General features: G+C 45.7%; 2 protein-coding genes across 7 annotated transcripts in view; one reads left to right on the forward strand and one right to left on the reverse strand.

Moving 5' to 3' along the window:
- CASQ2 (calsequestrin 2) overlaps positions 1–12,047 on the forward strand; it is a 31,235-nt gene extending 19,188 nt beyond the window's left edge. The window contains exons 7-11 of the mRNA XM_003202719.5: positions 2,855–2,900; positions 5,200–5,254; positions 6,136–6,236; positions 6,565–6,639; positions 10,048–12,047. Coding sequence (XP_003202767.1) covers positions 2,855–2,900; positions 5,200–5,254; positions 6,136–6,236; positions 6,565–6,639; positions 10,048–10,254 — 484 coding nt within the window. The 3' untranslated portion in view covers positions 10,255–12,047. The remainder of the gene's footprint in view (positions 1–2,854; positions 2,901–5,199; positions 5,255–6,135; positions 6,237–6,564; positions 6,640–10,047) is intronic.
- Positions 12,048–18,605: 6,558 nt separating this feature from the next.
- Positions 18,606–24,339, reverse strand: part of VANGL1 (VANGL planar cell polarity protein 1) — a 42,263-nt gene continuing 36,529 nt past the window's right edge. For all 6 annotated transcript variants that reach the window (XM_085237069.1, XM_085237030.1, XM_085237041.1 and 3 more), the window contains one exon: positions 18,606–24,230. In XM_085237069.1, the coding sequence (XP_085093195.1) occupies positions 23,970–24,230 (261 nt within the window). In that variant the 3' untranslated portion in view covers positions 18,606–23,969. The remainder of the gene's footprint in view (positions 24,231–24,339) is intronic.

Here is a 24,339-nt window from a genome sequence, read left to right on the forward strand (position 1 = left end):
TCTTCTCAGAAAGAGTGGTGAGGCATTGGCACAGGCTGCACAGGGAGGTGGTTGAGTCACTGTCCTTGGAGGTGTTCAAGAAATGTTTAGATGTGGTACTAAGGGACATGGTTTAGTGGGCAATGTAGAATCATAGAACCACCAATATACTACATCAATGATTCCCTCATCCACCAGGTGGGTAACTCCATCATAGAAGGAGACCACGTTGGTCAATATTGATGGAAGGTGGACGGTTGGACTAGATGATCTTGGAGATCTTTTCCAACCATGGCGATTCTATGATTCTATGACCGTTTGGACATAGGCTTTCAATTTTGGGTAGTGCAGTGTGAAGCCAGGAGTTGGATTCAGTGATCCTTGGGGATCATTATAGAATATCCTTCTAACTCAGGATATTCTATAATTCTTCTACTTTTGCATCCTTAAAAATAAATACAGCACATGACAGTCACACAGGCTATCCATTGTTTGTGCAAGCTGCATTTCACAACAGACATCTAAGGGACTTGAAAGGGGCTGAAGAAAAGCAGAGCAGATGTTGCTAGAGCACCACAAACAGGGAGATTTGCGTTCGTGCACACACAGAGTTTAGAGACGGGGGATGCTGAATGCAAGTCTTGCAAACAGATCTCTGCTTTTTCTGAATTATGAAGGGGTCCTCTATCTTCCATGTACTCTCAGGTCACTTTGCTGACCTCCTGGACTTCCTTCCCATCTTCTCTCTCAAGCTCTTCTGTCAAGTAGCAGCATCAAGAAGATGATTAAACACAGCCAGCTAAATACTATAGTCTAGTGAGGCGTGCTTTCTATCAGCACAACATTACAGTGGAAACACGTGAGTGCACTCAAAGATCCTTGTCACCGAATTTCTTTTATCTAAGAGCTGTCTCTAGAAAACGGCTGGGTAAAGCATCTGAAACACTGGGTACAAGTACGAGATATGCGTTCATCCAACATAATCTCCAGTTTCAGTCAAACATCAGTGAGGTCACTTGCTGGGTCAAGAATTGTAGCCCTGTCCTTGTGCTTAGTGTTTTTTTCTTCAAATTCTGTAGTTATTCTTCACCTCATTTCTATTTTGCTGCATAAAGTATCTAAACGTAAGGAGTTCCAAAGCTGAATTGTGTATTGCATCAAAAGAGTATTCCTCTTTGTTCAGTTTATACCAGCTGCCTTATAATTTTACTGTGTGCCTACTAGCTGTGCTCTGAGAAACAATGACTAGCCTGGTTCATTTCTTGTGAACGGTAAACATTTTTCACACTCTGTACCAAATCCCTTTTCAGTCACTTATTTTTCAAGACAAATAATTTTCATTAAGTTAATCTCCACAAAATAGAGGCCATTCCAAACCTTTCTTTACCACTACCGTGTTTTCATGTGACTGTTTCAGTTGTCCTATGTCATTTCTGGGATGGGATATTCTGGACAACAAATGCATTCAGTGAGGGGGTATGCACAGTGGAGTTGTCTATTGCTATAATGATATGATATCTTTTGCTCTTTAGCCATTTCCCAACCATTTGCAACCTTTTTTTTGTTTTGTTTTGTTTTTGGAACTGCTGCTTTCTCAGTTTATGACACCTGGGCCCCTTCCCTTAGAGGCAATAATTAATGATAACTAATTTAGAGCCCATTGTTGGACCTGTATAATCAGGGCTGCTTTTCTGCAAATGTGTTACTTCCTATATGTCTATCCATCATGAAGACACTCAGGTCTCTGGAGATGCCTTTGTAACTCCTCTCCATCAGGCCTGGTGTGGACCATCTGAATAATTGGATATAATAAGCAAATGCTGTCATCTCCCTATTTCCCAGCTATCTTCAGATAATGTAAGAATATGTTATGCATATGATCCTGCCAAAGCATATGCTGTGAATGTTAACTGGCTCCTCGGAGCCATCAGGAACTTTTAAAAACCTGAACATCCATTCCCTGTTTCCATTGCTCTAGCAGAAAGGCAAACATAAGACACAGGCTTCACATCTCACAGGATGCCCCCTCATCCTGATGATGTGCTGTCACTCACTTTACCAATTTCAAAACTTAATTGACCCACTCTTTGCAACAACTTGCAGGGCTCCTCTGCCGTAAAGAGCTGCTCTGCTTGGAATACTGATCCCTTGGAACACAGTCAGCAGAGACTCAAAGGGTCCCTTGTGCTTATCTGCCACAGCCTTGTGTCCCTTTGTTTTTCACCCCTCAGCCAGCCAGACCCTCTGACAAGCTTTCTGCTGCAGATGTGTCTGAAAACATTTACTATTCCTTTTTTCACCCTTTACGAGCTACTTCTCAAAAACAAACTCCAAAAAAACCACCAGGCTTTGGCTGATTTACATTTTCTTTCCAGTGGTTCTTATGATGTTTTTTTTCTTGCCAGAGGTTATTCTTTGCTATAACAGAATCTGGGGGATTTTTATGGCAGAGTTAAGCTGGGCTAAAACTGCTAGAAGAGAACAGGGTCCCATAGGAAAACAAGAGTATGAATGTCCTAGGGGCAGCAAAACAAAAGTGGATGGCTCATCTTATGCCCTCAGCCTGGATGGAACCATCTGTCATGTGTGGGACTGATGCCCAAACATGTCCCAGCACAGAGTGTTGTCTCATCTTCCCAGGCACAAGGAGTGGCTAGAGCAACTCCAGCGAAGCCAAGGGCAGGATTGTATGGCCACACATGAAAGTAGATGATGACCTACCCTGCTCCTGACTTGCATTCGAAATGTGGTGGCTTGCAGTGTTGAACTGGGATATCAATCAAATGTGGCACAGTGAGCTTGCCCATGACAGTGGCAGCGTTGTGTGTGATGGTGCTGAATATATCTTCAAAGAGCCTTTCCTTCTTCTTTTCAGAGCCACCTTGCGGAAGCTGCGCCCAGAAGATATGTTTGAGACATGGGTAAGTACACGTGAGGATGAAGCTTTGTGTCCTCTACTAGCTTCCAAACAGAAACAAACCCACTCTGGCTACCAAACTGCTGCTCCCAAGCCCCAGCCTTTGGCTAAGCAAACAAAGCTACACTTTCCCAGAAGCATAAAGAGTTAATTCCAAATAAATGGCTATTCCCTCCCAAAAGTAGAAGTTATTCTCAGGTAACCAACTACTCCAGCTAAGATAAAAGGTATCAATTGTCGAGAATCTTTGCACCGACCATGGTACATTGATGCAGAGCAATCTTGGCAAGGATCATCTAATGGACATCCTTTAGATGGGGGAGTCACAGAGATTGTACCAAATGTATGACTCATGGAAACTGTACTGGAGCAACTGTACAATTCAAAATGCGAGGGCAGGCAGTTCAGCTGATTATATAGATTATGGAGTAAATAGCCTGTTGATTGCTCTTATTGAGGTGTGAGCGAGCTGCAAGTCAGCAATTATGGAGAACTAAGCAGCAGTTTGGAGCAGAACACACACACAGAGTTCTCCTGGTCTGTAAAAGTAGGGGAAGGGGGAAAAGGTGAAAAATAAAGAAAAATAGTGTATTGCAAATTATTCCTTCACCATGGATGAATAAGACATTAACAGCCATTTAGAGAGCTTTAAGTGCCAGCTGAATGCTGGAAAACAAAGCTGAACAGATGCTTATAGAAGTTACAGAAGATGCAATCATTCTTCCAAAGATCTCAATATTTTTAACAGCATTCACTATGTAACATAAAATGCTGTGGGAGTTAGAAGCACTGAAAACCCTGGGAATCTTTAATACAACAAGGCAAGAGGTAATAAACTGTACTGAGAGTTATGAGCCACTTAGGCATGGTAGGTTTTCATTTTGTTTTGAAATACAGATTCTGTGTAGAATATGGTTTCCTAGGTCCACTAAGTTCCTCACAGTTATTTTCACAGGCTTCACTAGGACCCAAATTTCACAGGCAATGATTTTGATTTCATACTGAATACATTCTGAAATAACCTCTAGAGAAGTGTGTGAATTGTCAGTGGTGGGATATTTGCTTAAAAAACAGCCTGGAAATACAAAACGTTCCTCTGCTACATGACTTGCACCTGCACCACAACAGCGTGGATTCAGATCTCACTGCAAGTTCAAGACAGTACCAGTGGCTTCATTGGTGTTACTCCAGTTTAGATTGCTTCACGGAATGTCAGAATACATATGCATTTATATTGGTGTATATATATATTCTGTTCATATATATATTTGTATTTTCCTGTCTGACAATGCTGCAGATAAATATGAAGAAAAAGGAATGCTGTAGATTTTGCCAGACGCAAGTGCTCTGAATCCCAGAGAAAATCTGCCCAGAATACCCTTTGAAAACATATTCTCCAAAGATGCCACCAATGGCCCTACTCTAGCTGTTGTTTTTAAAGATAATATTTTCTACTTAATCTTTCAGGTTTTTTTCCTTTCGGTTTTTGATGGTGGTTTTGTCACCTCTGAGCTCAGAATGGAAAAGAAATTAGCATTTAGATAGAAATTTCTTCTCGCATTAAAACCAATTGAAATCAAATCCGGGACCAGCAGTGGGTGAGGAATGTGAAGCCATTCTGTGGGAGATGACATTTATAGCAGGCGGATGACAAAACAGCTGGCAGATCGATTGGCCTTTGCCAATATCATTACCCATTGCTCACACATCTCACAGAGAGAAGCAGCCCGTCAGGCTGTCATTTCTATCTTCCATTCATTTGAACCCCAAATTGACCCTCCTACTCAATGCCCCTTGCTGCTCATGAAGACCCTTGTTTAGAGCAGAGACCCTTCATCTCCCAGAAGATGCGCAAGTAATCCACATCACCCCCCACAGCATGAGGGAAGCTCCTTTACTGGACTCAAACAAGCATACTTTAGGGCTGAGCACGGTGAATTTAGGTGACCTAGGATGTGGTAGGTGAACACAGATTCCCATGTTGATGGTTTTCAACCTTCTTAGCAAGCAAGGTTTTGACCCACACCATTAGAGAAGCTCTATCACCTTCACCATTGGAGTGCACACCTTATTTTTAGCCCCAGTTTTTCAGCAATGCTGCCCAGATAACCTGTTTTGGTGCTTGCTACCTCCACGACTCAGCCTTACTTCAGTTCTCATTTCTGGTGTCTCAGTGGTGCCTCAGCTAATTTTCTCTTGGAGATTGTGCTGCTTGTTCAAAGTTATCCCAGCACCTCTTATCTCCAGCAGCCACTCAGACTGTCTTCCCTCTGTCCCATCAATAACTGTTTCATTGTTTGCAGGAAGATGACATGGAAGGAATCCATATCGTGGCCTTTGCTGAAGAAGATGACCCAGGTAGGAGGCCATTTTCTTCATTGTATGACTCTTCATTCCCTCAAGAAGGTGTAGGTCCCCCCCCTCAGCCCCCAGAATCGCCCCTTCTCATCCCCCCTTACTATTTGCTTTGTTGTCCTCCCTCACCTTGATCCTCAGCACAGGGGTTACCATCCCTTTCTAACAAGCCCCTGGGACCACCCTCAATCTCCTCTCCCAGCTGACTCAAAGCTCCACCCTGACCAGACCATCCTACAGAGGCTGGACTTAAGTACATGGCTGGCTGGAAGAACAGGTGTCTTCTCCATCCCAGCCTGGCACCTGGAAGCAATCCATCACTTCTGAAGCTCTGCCACAGCTGTCACCAAAGTTGTGCCTAGCACAGAGCTCTGGTTTAATTGGTGTGGCAGGTCATGTGTTTTTCCATAGCCAGCAAGGAAGCTGGGGCTTGGGCGCTAAGATTTGTCCCTAATTCTGAATCTGTCTCGTTGTGTGAATTGAGAATGTGCTGAGGGCTTGTTCTGTCACATGCATGCAGGAAAACCGTAGGCATAACTTCCTGAAAAGCCACAGAAACAGTGATTCTCAATGCCAGCAGCATGATGAAAAGCTTTGGCCTCTTAAGGGCTGGTCTCCTCCCTCGCCACAAGAAAACACTTACATTGTTCCACTCCATGGAGGGATTATGAGGATTAATTCATGTGTAACTAATTTCAATACCCAGGGAGGATGGTCCAAATTAAAAGCCTTATTATCAGAAGAAAGAGGGGGGAGACAGCATTTTAATGAGAATTATAAATAACTCCTGTGTTCATAGGGGGTGAAGGAAGTCAGAAACCCCACAAGCGAAAGTGGCTGGGTGTTTGCAGGAGAGGGCTCTAGAGGTTCCTCTGTCGTTTCAGACGGCTTTGAGTTCCTGGAAATCCTGAAGCAGGTTGCCAGGGACAACACTGATAATCCTGACCTGAGCATTGTGTGGATCGACCCTGACGACTTTCCTCTGGTGAGTGGCAGGGGCTGGTTTCCTTCCTTGATTTGGCATGTGGATATAGGCACAGGAGCACAGGATTAGCCTGGGTGCGAGCACAGGATGCAAAGCAAGGGGCACTGCGCCATGGGCTGTCACTAGGAGCTGCTCACTTGAGTGATGTCTCAGCAGCATCCCCAGAGACAGCACTTTTCTTTGCCGTGAGCAATGGCCAAGCTTGCATTCAGTTTCTCTTCCATTCCTTCATGTGCATGGTATTCTGGACTCACTGCCCTTCCAGTTGAATTTATGCAAAGGAATATTGCAAAGATCCTTGTTTGAGTTTTGCTTCTTGCTCCTGCAGCTTATCACTTACTGGGAGAAGACCTTCAAGATTGACCTGTTCAGGCCGCAGATTGGGATTGTGAATGTCACAGACGTGAGTAGCATGCATCCAAAAATCCAGTGATCCCATGATTACAATGCTTGAAATTATGGGATCCAAAGCAGAAAGTAGGTCTACTGGCATTAGTAAGATTTCTGTTAAGTGCAAGGAAAACAGGCTTTTTTCCCCTGGGAAAAAGTATCAAGACCCCACCATTCCTGTGTGCAGGGAATGAGAGGAAGGTGCTCAGGCTGCATTAGGAGCTACAGAGTATAGAGTCATAGAATCATAGAATCATTTACCTTGGAAAAGACCTCTAAGATCATCTAGTCCAACCATCCACCTACCACCAGTGCTGCCCACTAAACCATGTCCCTCAGTATAATATCTAAATATTTCTTGAACACGTCCAAGGGTGGTGACTCAACCACCTCCCTGGACAGCCTGTTCCAGCACCTCACCACTCTTTTGGAGAAGGTTTTCCTAATATCCAACCTGATCCACCTCTGGTACAGCTTGAGGCCATTCCCTCCTATCCTATTACTGTTATCTGGGAGCAGAGGCTGACCCCTAGCTCTCGACAACCTCCTTTCAGGGAGTTGTAGAGAGGGATAAGGTCTCCCCTAAGCCTCCTCTTCTTGGACTAAACAATCTCAGTTTCCTCAGCCACTCTTCAGAAGATTTGTGCTCCAGACCTCTCACGTTGTCTTTCTCTGGACATGCTCCAGGGCCTCAATGTTTTGTACTAAGGGGCCTGAAAATGAACATAGTACTCAAGGTGCAGCCTCACCAGAGTTGAGTGCAGGGGGATGATCACCTCCCTGCTCCTGCTGGCCACACTATTTCTGGTACAAGCCAGGATGCCCTTGGCCTTCTTGGCCACCTGGGCATACTGCTGGCTCATTCAGCTGAGTGTCAACTAACACCCCCATTCCTCTGCACAGTCTTCCAGCTACTCTGCCTCAAGCATATAGCATTGCCTGGCATTATTGTGACCAATGTCTGGGACCTGGCACTTTTTGGTCTTGTTGAACTTAATCCCATTGGCCTCAGCCCATCAATCCAGCCTGTGTCCAAGACAGTTCTCACCTCCACATTCTCTAGCACAGACAATCAAGCCATTGCCCCTCCTTCCTTGCCTATCCCTTCTGAAGAGCTTATAGCCATCCACTGCAGAACTCCAGTCCTAGGAGAGATCCCACCATGTAGGATCATGAGTCAGTAATGGCAACTCAGTTTGCCTGTGGCACAATGGCTTCCAGCTCCTCCTGTTATCCATGCTGCATGCACTGGTGCAGATGTACTTCAGCTGAGCTGTTTGCCTGGCCCCCAACTCCAAGCAGATGCAGTGCTGGCTGGATGTGTCTGGTGTTTTAGGGCAGCAGTTGTCAGAGTACTAGGCAGAGAGAGAGAAAAGGGAAGAGGATCAAGATGGTTTCTGTCACCTGCGATCATGAGAGAGAGGAACAGACAAGCTAGAAATAGAGCCCCAAGTCTTTCAGTCTTTTGCTCTTATTACTAGCTTATGGTGTCTCTATTATATTTATTGCTGTTGGCTGTGTTTAAGTCATGTCAAAGCAACATTAAACAGCTATCAATGGACATTCATAAAAGTAGGACTGTCAGTAACAAGGGAATCATATAAAAAGCAGCATCAGGCAGGAACATATGCCTTGTTATCTGACAGTCACTAAGAGACCTGTAAAAACTCATACATTATCTAGATTTGATATAGTAAATTTTGGGTTGTTGATTATAGTATTTGCAGATTTTATTTCATTCCTCTTAAGTCTGTTTTCTGTTCCTCAAGAGAGAGATTTTAAGAAAGTTCTAGGTTGGCTGGTGATATCTAACACAAACATTGAGCTCATTTTGCTATTTCAGTTTTACATCACTTCTTTCAGTGGAGTTACACAGGTACAAAGTAGGGCTTACACAGCAGAGTATAAATAAACACTCCTGTTGGCTTCAGTGGACATAACCTCTGTGACCTTATCACTTCTCTGAAAACTTACCAATACAAACACCAAGCTCCCAGAGGCCCACACTGGCTAGTCACATTGTTGTGGCTCAGAACTCACACCATGATGTGCTTCAGAACATTGCTGCTGCTTCTGCACAGCATCTCCTCGATGGTCCTACTCCCCCCACCCTTATCTGAGGTGTCCCTTCTTGCCACATGAATGATCCTGTGCTCTGGAACAGGATCATTTACATGAAGTAAGAGCTGCATGCCTCTCCGTGGTCCTTTTTTGTTGTTGTTGTCGTTTCAGTTTTTCTGTTTTTGAAGGAAAATGTAGCATAAGAAAAACATGGACCTGTTGGAGCGAGTCCAGAGGAAGCCACAAGGATGTTTAGAGAACTGGAGTGCCTCTCCTGTGAAGAGAGGCTGAAAGACATGAGGTTGTTCAGCCTAAAGAGAAGGCTCTGGGGAGACTTCATTGAGGCTTTCCAATTCCTAAAGAGGGCCTATAGGAAAAAGGAGGAGAGACTCTTTGGCAGGGAGTGTAGTGAGAGGACAAGGGGTAATAACTTCAAACTGAAAGAGAGTGGGTTTAGATTAAACATAAGGAGGAAATTCTTCGCTATGGGGGTGGTGAGGCACTGAATAGGCTGCCCAGAGAAACTGTGGATGCCCCATCCAGAGGTGTTCAAGGCCAGTTTGGATGGGGACCTGGGCAGCCTGAGCTGGTGAGTAGCAACTCTGCCCATGGCAGGGGTTTGGAACTGAGTGGGCTTTAAGATTCCTTCCAGCCCAAATTATTCTCTGATTCTAAATATGGTCTGGCTTTTAAGAAGCCATACAATAAAGACAATTAAGTACCACAGAGAAGTGGTGTGCGTAGCTATCATCTGACACATGGAAAGTTCTTGCTTCTGCAAAATCAAACACTGATAGAAAGAACCTCACAGCACCTCTGTAAAACAGGAGGCTGATCTTGTTTACAGAGAGAAAACAAAGAAGGAAAAGGAGCTTATGAAGGCATTTACTCAAGGAACCTATAGGAAAACAGAGAGACAAATCTAAGCTATGTTTTCTGTCTCTGGCTAATAGCTGCAATTTAGACAGCACCTTCTAACTGCATTTTAAACAACATCATCTTGTTACTCCCCCTCACCTCTTCAGTTTATGGAAGTAATGTAGTGTAGGATTAGGAATAGGGCAGCAGGCTCACATCAAACACAAAACAAACGGCACCATACGCTCCTGTAGACACATCAAACAGTCCTACTTCTCATAGTCGGAACCAATAGCACTTCATGGGGAGGGTGGTAGTCCCAACATTTGGGTAGAGTGGTGTTGTGGCTGCTCCTGCCCACATGCTGTAGTAAGGATGGAGCTAATGCCACCTCCAACCCTGCATCCCTCATATGGTCCAGTTCTTACCACAACATTAGCAACAAATCTAATCTCTTCCTGTGTGACCGAGGGTGGCTAATCCCTGTCACCTGTCTCCACAGGCTGATAGTGTCTGGATGGAGATCAGAGACGATGACGACCTGCCCACAGCCGAGGAGTTGGAGGACTGGATAGAGGACGTGCTTTCTGGGAAGATAAATACTGAAGATGATGATGATGATGATGACGATGATGATGACGACGATGACGACGATGATGATGACGACGATGACGACGACGATGATGATGACGATGATGATGATGACTAACTGTGACTCTGTACAGTTTGACTTGTGGAGGCTGAGAGGCCTCCCCCTGTGGCAGGTCCCTTCATCAGAAGACCTGTGTTTGAGCGTCAGCAAGCACCGCCTGCTCCTCCTTTCCCCCTTGCCCCGCTCCCCCTGCCCCTGCTGGGACTCCCGGCCTGATTCTCAGAGGTGCTGAGCCACCAAGACTGCCACCTTGGTGGGTGGCACCAGCAGGTGCCCAGCACCGCTGTAAATCATGCCTCCGTAGAAAGGACAATAGGAATCTGTAGGGAACCTGCCCCAGTGCCCAGTGCAGGAGGAAAGCACCTGCATGCTCACTGCCGGAGGGATACAGGGAGCCAGTTTGTATTTTCCATGCTCATCAGCCCATCAGTACATCCAAAGACCAAATCTCACTCGATACAGAGGGAAGGTCACTGTAAAGTTTAGTCCTTTCATTAAACAAAATGCCCTTTGCAGCTACTCTGCCAAGACCACTGGATCCTGATAGTTCTGCTATAGGAGTGTAAAGCTACTTGTTAACATACTAGAAGCAGCAGAACATTTGAGGGGGGGAAGACAGTTCTAGGAACGCTAATTAGTGTTCCTAAAATAATTTTTAGTGTCATAAAATGACAGTATCTGACAGAGGATACAAAACCCAACACCACAGTCCCTATCTGACACGCTTTCTTCAAGCAAAAAATAGAGTAAGTGCAGGTGGTTTTAGATGGGACAGTACAGCTTGCAAGTTCTTGAGCTTGGAAGTTTCTGAATGCTGGAAAGGCTGATGCAAATATGAGTCCAGACTCTTGAGGATGAAGATCACTGCACTGAGCCTGACTGTTGGTTCTTAATCTTGGGGAAACACCGGAGCTGACCTCAGGCCAGTTCCAAACATCTGCAGGCAGGTCCGGGCTGAAGTGGTGAATGAAATAGCACACTTCTGCCTATAGAAACCTTCATAGGGGCTCACCCTGAAGCCTTCCTATTCCCCATGACCTTCCAGCTTTAGGTGAGTTTTAACCAAAATTCCATGTAGCATCTTTTCCCATGACCAAGGTGTTAGGAAGGAACATATCCATCCAACCATACTAGATGCTGGATTAAGTGAGTTGGGCAATGAGCAACGAAAGCATTCAAGCTGGTCAACTTTTACATATTCAGTTGCAAATTCAATTCCTGCTTAAAGACTTGGATGTCCCACGGTAGCCTGTGAGAAGCCTCTTCCACACTGAGGTGGAGCTCATGGCATCAGCTTGCAGCAAAGGGGGCCATGAGGTAAAGGGCCAGTGACTGAGTCCCAGTGAGTGCCGCTCCATCCATGTGCAGGTCACTTCAACAGCATTAGGTCTCCCTGCTTTCCCATGCCAGCAGATTTCAATTGTCTTAGCTTCTTAGGTTTGACAATAGTGCAATGAATGGAGAGCTTGGAGATGCTTTATCTTTATAAATACTTTATAAATATGTTTTCCAGTAATTCAGACAGTAGCAGAGGTGGGATGTACATGTCCTCTCCTGAAACAATCCAAAAACATTGTTCTGGTCTTTCTTAAGAAAACTGGCTTATGTCAGAGATAAGTGATGTTAGTGGAAATAATAGTGCAAGGAACAAGAGATTCAGTGCACGCTGTATGAAAATGAATCAGCCTGACGAGAAACAAGGTTTACACACCATATATTTCCTTCATTGGATAAGCTGCAAAGCAAGATTTTATAGATTTCTTTTTCTCCTTTATGTTGGTCAGTCTCTTTGTCTCTCTCTTTCTTTCCATACTTGAGCTGAAATAGAAATTTGAAGTTACTAGTATAAATTGGCTGAAGTACTGATCTACTTCTGTGTGTGCCATGTCCCCTCAGTGGGAGGCGCCAGCATGAAAAACACTCAGCTGGATGTCTACATATCTCTGTGAATGAATGCTGTGCCTACATGGTAGATGGCTGTAGGCCATGCTAGCTCCACATTGAGCATCCGACACTCAACCAGCACTTTTCAGGCACTATCTATTAGCATGATAGGACAGCTACGTCCTCAGGTTGGGTATTATCTGTGTTAGCCCTTTCTTATTTCTTTATGATGTATAAGCACTTTCTGCAAGACTTGAACCAAGTGTATTTGGGGAGATCATCTGGGTGTTCACACCAGTGTGCATAGCGGTGAACAGCTCAGCCCCAATCCAAAGACCTGATGGAAACTTTGGGAAGGCTTGAATTGCAGTGTGCTGTCAGACCGGAGGTCCTCTCTCCAGACCAGAAAGGTGCCCAGTGCTATCCCTTTGCTCTGCCCTTTCAGCTATTTCAGCCAGGAGAGAGGGAACAAGCTGAACTCAAAGACTCATTTACGCACATTAGTAAAGAGTAAGAACAGGCTAAACTGGCAGTTTAGTAGTCTCTTAGTTTGTGATTAAGGGACAAACTCTGCTTATGCTGCTCACCTGAGAATAGTACTTGCTTATCTTTACCTTGGAGATATTCCCAGGAGAAAAGCATGCAAGATTTCACTCTGCATGTTATAACTTCCTTAGCAGCTCTGCAGCCCCAGATCAGTCATTGCTAAGTCCTGCCACTGTCGATAAACATGAAGAATAAACCAAGATTTGCTCTACTGCCTTTCCCAGCCAGCACTGTCCCTGGACACCCCAACTGCTTGGATGCTTTCCTTGTAATACCACTGCTCCCAGACATATTTCTAGTCTGATATGCCTCTGTCCATATGCTCCAAGAGACATATATTAGGCAGAAGAAATAGACCCTGAAAATAGCATTGCAGATGTGTTCAGGTGCACAGGTGGTGTTTAACTTTATACAGATACTAGGAAGACCGAGCTCACACTGCAGCCAGTAGGCTGGTGTTGGTGATTTATGGAGAATTCCCCCTGTGTTATGAGAGAAAGGGCTGATCATATGGCTGCCACTCCTCAATGGGGCCAGCACAGTTCCTGAAGGTACTGCCCTTCTCTCTTCCCTCAGTCTCATGTTTTGGTTTCCTTTAGTTCTCTTTGACCACAAAGGGGATCGTTTCATCTCCAGCTCTTACTTACAAAGCCAGAAGTGGCCAGTCTCTTCTTCTGGGATAAACCTATCAAAAATTAACAGGTGTTGCAGAAGAGGAAGGATTGCAGCAATGAAGAACAGCAGGTGGCCAAGGCACTCTCATTCACCCACAGCACCCAGGTTCACAGGGACTGAATGAGACAAAGCTCCTCGTGAAGGTGTTGAAAGTTTGAATTTGAGTGTCTTCCTTCCAGGGACAGGTATCTTATCTGTGTGTTGTGGGTTACAGCTGGTGAGACAGGGAGAAACTCTGCACAAAACCATTGAAATGTTTTAATTTCCCAATACACTACTGGTGTGGGTCCATACCCACACCTGCATACCTTACCCTCCTCCATCTTATGACAGTTACATCCAGAGCGCTAGGAGGTGCAGTGGGCCGCACTCAGTGTTTCTGCAGGCAGGTCTATTGGATGAGGGCAAAACATAGTTCATCATCTTCATCTGTATTAAGACCAATTTAATCGGAATGTCAAATTACCACTTCAGTGAAAATACATGTTAGATCTATCAGAAACACAGAGGAGGAAGCTCCTGCAGTTGCAGCAGGCTGGAGAGACTCCATGAACCAGAACCATGTTTGAGCTAACATCAATCCCTTGGGAAAGTTTCTGAAGGAGAGGATGAGGGTGGCACAGTGAAGTCACAGTGTTTCATATTTTCATGGTCAGCAGTTCTGCTGGTGTTTCTGAGAATAAGGGTGGTCTCCCATACTGGCAAATTGGACACCTTGGCTGTTTCCCATCCTGAAGAGGTAGATACTGGCTGCTTCTCTGTGTCTGTCCACACATCAGAAATGATTCAGGAATTCATTACCAGGGCCAAATGATAAACGTTGCTTTTTATTCTCAATTAATTAAACAATTAATTAGACAGGAACATATCAATTCCTGGCTACTGAAGTCTTGCAGTCCTGTGAAAACGAGGCAGGATTACATCTAGATCTCTCTCTGCCTCAGCAAAACTTCGGGGAAGCCCCATATAGGACTAGTCACACACCAATGCCTGGTCTTAAGGACCTGAAGGAGGACAACCAGTGAGCAGGCAACAAAGAACAAAGAAAGGGCAATTATCCTGGGTTAATCTGGCTGTGCCAGTAGGACTGAGCCCTATCTGAGACCCAAGACTTGGTACCCAATATGCTGTAGGATCTCCTGCTTATTCCCCAGTTCCTCAAGCCTGATACCTCTGACACCCAACCTCAACCTAGGCCAGTCCAGATCCAGGGGAACAACCCTTGCCAGGTCTAAAAGGTGCTAAACTGTTAAATTAATGAATAAATAAAAATTATTCTGCTACTCTGCCTGAGATGAGTGGCAAAACTTCAGGCATAAGAAATAAGCCTCAAGCACAAGAAATAAGGGTTAAACAAACAGACTTTTGACAGAGTAATTATCCCATACTTTAGCAACAGCCAGAAAGCCAACCACCCACCTAAGAAGAGCAGCAGCCATCCTGACAGCGCCCTTCATTGGCCGTGGGTGGCAAATGTCTCGAACCACAGCCATGGGCAACCTCTTCTGCTTGGGTTGGCAGGAGAACCTGCCTGCCTGTGAAACAAGTAACATGGGTAAAAATAAAACTATGTATGACCAGTGAGATTGGCCTGGAGTGGGATTTTGCTCTAAAATTCAAACCAGTGTGCCAAAGCCCACTCCTACTAGTGACAAAGGAAAAGGAGTTATTGAATGACAGAAGTAACCAAACATTTGAAGAACAGTTTAGCCCCTGCAGAATGAAATCACTGAAGGAATTTGCAATGCTTCCCAGTCTAGTTACTGAATTACTAAGCCAGTTTATCCCAACTACTTACAAAGCAAAATTATAATCAACTGTAGGATCTGGTATTATGAGTACTCAAGAATGAGCTTTTACAAAATAGAAGCTAAAAGATTTACAGATCTGTTTCACATCTGTGGTGCAGATATAATCAGCTCCTTGTTCCCTGTTTCAAAGCATGCTCATAGCATCTGACTTGTGCTAAAAGAAGGTCCAAAGAGCCAAAAGTTCTGAGTGTCTCTTAAAAGTTCCACAGAGGCTGAATCAACTGTGTTTTATCAAGAACTCCCTTCTCTTCAGTTTTATGGAGTTATTATTCATGTCATCTTTTCACGTGTTAAGAAGAAGGACTGCAGAAGTCCAAGTATTTAAAAGCCTGATTTTCACCGCTGGAAAAATCAGGAACAAAATGTTACAATTCAAAGAGAAGATTCATGTCTAGAGCAATCTATGGTGTGTCTGATTTTGAAACCTTTGTATCTTCATATTCCTAAGGATGCTGGTGGGAAAGAACATACTCTGTCTTCTAAGGTCTCTCCCATCAACTTCTCACTGCCTCCAACTTGTCTTACTGTTTCTCTTGAGGCTTTATTCCTTCTTCTGTACTCGGATACATAGCATGGTGGCCACACTGAGCTATCCTAAATACTCATAACACAAGTTATCTCCTTTCTTTCTCTCCTAAAGCTGCCCACACAACTTCCAGAGACCAATTGCTCCCTTCATCTTGGCCTTGGTCCCACCAGCACAGAACCTCTCTGCTCTTCCCGCAGGCGGGACCACAGGCTGCAGGAGGCAACACTGCTTCCCTGAGTTGTTTGCATCAAGCCAAGTCATGCACAGAAGTGATCTCCTTCACTCATTCAGCTCATCATTTTGAGGGGGGAAGGAAAATCAGCTCCGGGTTTTAGAGGTGTCTGGCAGTTTTGCAGTGGGCTCCAACCAGATCACGGACTCCTGTATAAACGTTGTTGTGAAAAAGGAAGGCTTCTGCAACTGCATTTTGGAAGGGCACAGGGAAATGGAGAGGAGAATGGAAAAGTTTTATTTCTGTTGGAGGTACTCTCTGGTACAAGCTAGCAGCAGGGCTGTAAAATGTGTAACAGCACTTCAAAGCAACCAGGGTAACCTTGTTAATAGTGATTTATGCATGTGCAATCACTACACTAAACAACCCCTACCTCCACCTGGTCCCTGCAGCACGTGGATTTTCACGTGAAAAGGGGATGGACATCCCTGACCCCATGGATTATTCGTCAGGCCGGAAAGGACTGTAACCTAAGCCCATCACCATCCCAGTCCAACATAAACTCAGGAGCGGTGTTGAAAGACAAATCAAAGAGCTCCGCTTGGACAACTCCCTCCATGCCTTCCCATTTCACACACTGTTGCAGCACACACGACAGACATCCCCCGCCTCTGGCATCACGCCCTGCCCAGAGCTCAGGGCCTGCCTGGCCACCCTGGCTTTCCCTGGGAAGCCTCAGTTCAGTCCCTCCCCACACTTCCCCAAGGTTCAGATCTAGGGCAGGAGCAGCAGAGCCGATGCATAGAACCTGTTTTGAGGTTGGAAGCTCTGCTCATCACCGCAGCTAGATGTTTCATCAAGCTGTTTACCTAGCTAATGTTATCACGACTTGAGGCACTGCTAGTGTTGCATGCAAGGCTCTGGAGCCATCTAAGAGATGAATCGCTTTCTTAACCCATGTGTTACACACAGACTACACCTTTGCCTCATTTCTCCCCACTGAATTCTCCAAAGGCAAAGTTCCCTCAGCACATGTAACCATGAGGCCTGGTCCCACCACCTACTACGCAGTCAGCAGACCTCCTCATGTACTAGGCCATACTTCAGGCACCACCTTGCTCAGCATTAGACACTTTGCCTCAGTAGGCATTGCTGTGCTGTCTCGGGGCAGCCAAAGCTTTCTGGGCACTGCAAAAGGAGTTCCTTCTTCCTAAACAACCCCAATATCTCCTGCAGGAGCAAGGCGCTCACCTGGTGGGCAGCACACCCAGCTCATCCACGCGCTGTTACCAGTAACTGCCTCCTTCCCCATCTTGTCAGGAATTTGTGTGGGCAGCACTTGCCCCAGCACCGTGCCTGGGGCTCCCTCACACCTCAAGGCTCCTTATGACTCCAGTGAAAGATTTGGCCAACCCAGAGCAGCACCCTCAGCTCTAATTTCTGCTGAGCTTCACACCGCAGCCCCTTATGATTCAGATACCTGAGCTCTGGGTGAAAGCCAGGGGAACTGGTCCCTCTGGCAAAGCCTGTTTCTATCTTCAATTTCCACAACCCACAGTCAGAGAGAGAAAGCACGACCAACAGCACGAGAAGGACGTGAAGCTGTTGGAAGGGGTCCAAAGGAAGCCACAAGGATGCTCAGAGGGCTGAAGCACCTCCGCTGTGAGGACAGACTGGTTCAGCCTGGAGAAGAGAGGGACTTTTTAATAAGAGCATGTAGTGGTGGGTAAAAGGGAAATGGTTTAAAACTAAAAGAGGAGAGATTTCGATGAGACATTAGGAGAAAATCCTTTAGTCAGAGGATGATGAGGCACTGGGAACAGGCTGCCCAGAGAAGGTGCAGACAGCGCAGGGCAGGACAGTGTTGCTGGGCCCCACCAGCAGGATGAAGGGACATGAATCAAAAGCAGAAATCAATGCAGGGCAGGAGGCAGGGCCCAGCACACCCCACCCCACCCTTCCTGCTTCCTTCTGGGCTTTGGTTGTTAGCTCAAACACGTTCCTCTCCCCCTAAGCACAGAATTACTTGTTGGGATGTTTCTCTCCACCAGTGTTTATATTTTTAGCACTTATCTCAACAATTGCTACACTGTGTTTTTCACCGCTCCACAGCATCCTGTGGATTTTTCCAACAGCCCATAAGGAAGAGCTGCTTCGCATGGTGAAGTGGTAAGAGCCCATGGAAGGGGCTGTCCTACAGAGCAAGGTACCAAGGGCCTACAAGACATGGTCTTTCAAAGCTCTCAGCACCATGAGAGTGGGAACAGCTGCATCCACTGGGTGATTTCAAGGCAAGACGCCCTTAAGTCATTGTTAGCAGAGCATGCATCCATTGAGCAGGCTCACATCCACTGAAACAAGGAGGCTTTGCCTCAACACTCCTCCTCCCCACCAGGTCCTAATAAAGGATTCAGCCACAAATCCTACACTTCATAATGTGTGAGCAAAGAATACAGCAGGCAGAAAAACCTGTTTCAGCCCCGGTCCCCCCACCACACACACCCTCACCAGCTGTATTTGCTCTCGATCCTTGGAGATTTCAGGTGTTCAAAGCAGTCACCTACCAGTCTCACTTCAAGAGTGATAAATGAGTTTGCATTTTACTATGGCAGGGTAGATCAGAAAGGTCTGAAAAGAAGGTGACACAAGGCAGCCTCAAAAAGGTTAACCCACATGTTTGCAGGGCCCCTCCCAGCCACAACTTAGGAATGCCTGGAGGCCAGAGCCCCTTTTCTTCCTTTTTTTTTTTTGTGTGTGTGTGTGTGTCTGAAAAGATAAGAGGAAAGAGTAGGACAATCAAATCTGGTTTCAGTTTATTTCCAGAATTTTACTGTACAAAATATGCAAAGTGTAAAACGGTTTTATGTTTCAGTTTAAAAACAACAAAAACCCATCCAGCTATAACTGAAGAGAACCCAGCTTGGAACAGAATGACTTACTAGACGAGACCCACAGTGCATTAATGTCACAGACACCAGGAATTTGCTTACTTAAGTCCATGATTAGAAAAGAACTGAAAGACCATGTACCACTGCAGTTAAAGTCACATGTGCAAAAAGGAGGGGAAAAAAAAAAAAAATGCTGGTTAGTGTCTGTTAATTAGAAAACCTTGGCAAAACCCACCTTAGTATACAGAGTATGTGTAGAAAAGGAGTATTACACAGTGATCAAAAAGGGTGCAAGAAGAGAGCTGACTCCCATTCCCTACCCCAAGACACAATAACGCTGAATCAAAGAAACAGGCACAGAAGAGTGTAAGATCCCTTCACAGCTGGGTCTGTGTGGGCAGCAAGCCGCAGCATCCCCGTGTGCGGACGAGATGCTCCCAAGCCCTGTCAGCACTGGTGGAAGCTGCTAAGGGAAGTCACTGTGGGGTAGCAGAGCACACCCCCAGCAACATGCACTGCCCACAGGGCTGCACTGCAGCACATGGATCAGCACACGCTGCCTCCTGGAGGGAAACACAGGCAGATAAACTGGTGATGGAGGGACCCATCTGGAGTAAACTCAATGAGATCCACACCAGCGGTCGGAAACAGCGACTTTTGGTCACCATCTACCTGAGGCAGCAGCCCAAGCACATAAGGATGCATGTTCCTAAAGGAGACTTCAAGGCTCAAAAAAAGCCCACTCTTTTAGGAGAACAGATTACTTAAAAAAAAAAAAAAAAAAAAAAAAAAAAAATTTGATCCCAAGAGTGCTTCCTTCTTCACAATTCAAACACTGAACCACCAAGCCTGGCTCGAGGCTTTAGACAAGTATAATGCATACACCTATAAAGAGAGAAGCACATCCACGCACAAGCTGAATGAGAAAACAGACATCTGTACAAACATCTCAAAACACCTCTTGGACAGCAGGGCAGAGTTGAGCAGGGCCTGGGGCCAGACGGCAGCATTCTTCAGTAGACTGCAAGATTTTTCATTTACCTTTTTAAAAAAAGAGGAGATTGAAAAGTTTCTGTGAGCAAGACGAAATTGGCCTGAGTAGGTTTCCACATTTTGCATAGTATAGATCTTTCCAGTTTCTTCGCTAATGAGCATTGGAACAAGCACATCTCAAACAAAACTTTTACAAGCTACTTCTGCACGGCCAGTTTTAGAAACTGCTTCTCCACAGCTTCTGGCATGCTTGGAAACAGTGGAATCCCTACACTTTGTGTGAAGCATCCCAAAGCAAAAGAGGCAGAAGCTCTTTGTGGGTTGCAATTTGTTCAGCTCTCTCTCAGACTTATGTCCTACCCCAAGCTGTCTCAGGCTCCAAACCATAGACCGACACCTCACATCCCACCTGGTATTTGTTCTTCCTCAGCAGAAAACTCAATAGAACACAGCTAGTAGGGTGGAGTGACTGGATCTGCTGGCATGAAGACTTCAGAGGTAGGAGAACACCAGAGAAAAAGATGAAATCTGTCTCTAAGATGCCGCTCCAGAGTGGATTTCTCTTGCTGTCTTGAAAGAGCCAAGCACAACCCCAAAGCAGGGTGTACTCTGGAGTTGACCTTGCTCTGCCACTCTTCCATGCACAGTACACCTTCAGCAGATACTCTGCTGCATGCAGGGTGTGTGGGTGCCAAGGTCTACTACCCCTGTGCTCTTAGAAGCTGCAAGAAATCCTAACTTTCCACTCTTCGGCCATGAAAGAGAGTCAGCCTTTGTGAAAACCCACAGTCATTTCCATTTGCCTTGAAGCAGCTGCAAGTCTTTGTTGCATCTGGTTTAGGAAGATCTTAGCATGGTTTTGGATTTAGGCTGTAACAAATATGAGTCTTTAAACTGTCTGAGCAGCATACTTGAGTATCGCACATGGAAAAGAGGAGTGGGCCAACACAGCATTCTACTGAATGGTGCAGCATAAGGTCCTCCTCTGAGGGGCATGGGCTCAGCTTCACTACAGAGTTATCTCAAAAACCACTCATTTCTAAAAATCACTTCTCAATTAGGTAAGAGCATACAAGCTTGGGAGACAGGAGGGAGATTTATACACAAGGAGATGGTGCAGAATAGGAAGCATTTGGAGAGAAGCAGCCTGTGCTCGGCTGGCAAACTGTACAAGCTTATTTACGCTCAGCTCTTGGCAAGCTTTCCAGGAGTAAGGACTGCAGGATTTGGATCAGAGCTTTATTCCCTGTGACTCAATTCTTACTCATTAGCTGGCTAGAAACAGAATTAAACAAACCAGTCTGCTCTTACTGCTTAGGATTTTTACAAAGAGCCTGAGTTCTTACAGACTCCACAGATCCATACGTGGATTTTAAAGCACTTTGTGATGCATTGAGTTTAGCCTCACAACAGCCCACTGAGGTAGGTATGATCATGGTCCCTTGATTTTACATGGGGAGGGGAAATAAGCCCCCAAAGAAAGAGCCAGAGAAATAAAAAATCATTAAAAAAACCTGGGAATACCCAGGAGTTCAGGTTCCCTTATAGCTTGTCCTCAGCCCGGAACAGATTGCAACACTGCAGTAAGCAGACTGTTTGAGAAGTGAAGCTCCCTCCTTCAGATTTTATCAAGCAAAGCATTCACCTCAACACTGGGAAGAGTGCTTAAAGCAGGAGCTGGCCTTGCTGACAGAGAAGGCAGCACAGATTAGGAAGCAGATCCAGAGTGAGCATGCCCTGCTTCCATCTGGCTTTCCATGTGTTCAAGGATTCAATGCAACTAAGGATTAAGACATGAGTTTCCTGAGCAGACACTGTCAGACAGGCCATTTGTCGGGGAGAGGAAATCCTGGGAAAGGAAGGTTTTATGGAGCAGTGCCCAAACCAGGGTGCTCCCATGTGTGGGGCACACCCAAGCCCCCGGCACAGCAGTTCTCTCCCTGGCTGCACACATCCAAGCTAGTTCAGCCATGGGCAGAAGTGCTTTGTAGTGCCCATGCTACTCCCAGTCTCTCCTGCCCTGGCTGGTAATGCACATAATAAAAAACAAATACATACACCTTTAAGAGAGCTACGTGTGAGATACTGTATGCTCCATCACCTTTTTTGTTTGTTTTGTTTTTAAGGAGGGAATAAACTTGTGTTTTTCCAAACTAAAATACTGCAAAGGCCACAGTCAGTAAAAAAAAAAAATAAATCCCTGTACAAACACAGACTGCAAGAAAGTCTGACCTAGAAAGAAACTCAGGTGTTGAGTTTAGACAAGGAAAACTCCACCTACTTCTCATCCTTGAAGAGGCATAGATAGGCTTGGTCTCATCATGCACGTTTTGTTTCTTCACAACCAATTCTGACACATCACACAGAGACCACAGGTTGGAAGTGAGTGTTATACATTCAGATGAAAGCTGCCAGCAGCAGGAGGTCACAGAGACCATGGGTTATACTTGGCTGGGGGAATCTCCACCTGGGACCCTCCCTCACCAGGGAGGTCAGGTGGCTGGTAGCTCCCTCAAACCCAAGAGGACCAACTGGTGCTGCTGGACATGTGGCTCCTTCTCAACTACCGCTGCTGGAGCAGGGAAGCAGCCTAGTGGACTGATGATGGAGCCCAAGGAAGGCCTGGGGAAGGCAAAAGAGGCTGTAGGAAGCTATCATGGGCCACCACAGAAAATAACGCAGTGAATGGCATTGGGTGTACCTTGCCAGCAGGGCCCTTTGCAGTAAGAGATCTCCGTGGAAGGCAGGTTGGCTCACGCTAGGTGCAGATCTTTTCATGGCAAAAGACTGGGCAGGATGAATCCAGCATTTCCACTTGAATCCGTCACCACAGATAAGGGCCTCTAGGAGGAGCCTGCCTGAAGATGGGTCACCACCAGCCACAGAGATGGCTCTGGAGTCACACAATGCTCAGCACTAGCATCCAGACAGGCTCATCTTACAAAGAAACCTTTCAAATCCCACAAAACTCAGACAACACAGAAGTTATGCACTGATGGGCAAAGAAGGCTTTCAAGACAAAACTGCAATTTTAAGAGCTAAGCATCTCTCACAAGAACAGAGAAGCAGCAGGCTATCCTAGCACTGAGAACGGAGAAACCCCCACAGCAGAAAAAGGCCAAAAAAGGTAGGCAGGTTTTCAGCATTCAGACAGTTTGGTATTTCCCAGCTATAGGTGAAGGCAGGGAAGGACACGCTGCAGCACTTCAAGATCACAGCAGTTCTTCAAAGCACGAGGAGGGCAGTAGAGCCAGCCCTTCCCTGGCTCCCCTCTTCGAGGAAGGAAGCGTTTTTGCCCGTCTGTTTTCCAGACACATTGAACCCCTTGGATATCGAGGGATACATTCCTGCATGCTTTCTTCTTCCCTTCTGTAGGGCTGCAGACATAGCAGCGTCTGTGATGCATCTGAGAAGGAGCCAGCTAGTTACCCACCCTGTGCAAATGTGCAGCCCCCGCAGGTGTGAGAGGAAGAAGCAGTAAGGCAGACCCCGAGGGCACTGGGGCTGGAGAAACACGTTTGGAAAGCAGACTGGGGAGCTTTGGAGAGCCTGGCAAAGGAGAGGAACCGAACACAGACAAAAGAGAGCTGTGGCATGCAGAACTGTTTCACTAACAAGCATTGCTAAAAAGAATTTGGAAGAGCAGCAAGATGGGCTGATCCAGGTTGACACAAGCAACTTCACAGAGACAGAAACAGACTGCAAAACCATCCCACTATGTTCACACAGATCCAGCACTGATAAGAAGACACACAGAGAGTAGGAAAAAAAAAATAAACAGATCTTCAGTCTTACGATTATGTAGCTGACACAAGGAAACATCACACTCTCCCACTTTCACATGAAAAGAAACTGTAAGTTCTCTCTGTACAAGCAGACTTCTGTAGTGGAGAGGTGAGCAACCTGTTTTCAGGAGATACAGGTAGCAAAAGCACACACAGAGTGTAAGGCAGCATTCCAACAGAAATACAGACGTTGCAACTGTGCAGAGGAAGAGAGCGTGAGATTTACAATATGCCTGGAAAGGGGAAAAAAAAAAATCTGTTCTGTCTCCAAGGCTGAGCTAACCAAGCCAAGTCACCCTGTCGCCTCTTAAGATATTCCTTTCTAGATAAGATATCCCAGCTCCCTCCACCCCTTTCCAAATAAAGTGCAGATGGTCAAATATTACTGGTCCATCATCTGCCAGTTTCAGTCAGCATTGGGGAAATAAACCCAAAAGCAGAATAGTGAAAAAAAAAAAAAATTCTAAAACAACCTATCCTCAAAATCCCTTAGACTGAAGTCTCGGATTGTAAGCGGAGGACAAATTTATGAGATTTAGGGTCTATGAACTCTTCAGAGAGTTTGATGAAGGGAATTTTCTTCACATTAGCAACAAGGCTGAAGTCCAAGCACTTGAGGACAAAAACAATTCCGTCTTGCAACCCGCTTGTGACTGCTTCCTCGCTAACGAGCGTCCACTGCTTGGAGAACCAGCGATCCCTGTCGTACTGGAGGGTTGGGCCGGGGCTGAGGTAACGCTCCAGGAATGCCTAGCAAGAAAGTGAACACGTTAGCACCAGGGAAACAGCAGCCCCATGACTCTGTCTGCTTCCACGCTCTTTCTTTCTCTAGATAAAGCTCTGTGAGCATTGGCTTGCA

Source organism: Meleagris gallopavo, chromosome 1 (assembly GCF_905368555.1).
Source record: "Meleagris gallopavo chromosome 1, MGAL_WU_HG_1.1, whole genome shotgun sequence".
NCBI classification, from domain to species: Eukaryota; Metazoa; Chordata; class Aves; order Galliformes; family Phasianidae; genus Meleagris; species Meleagris gallopavo.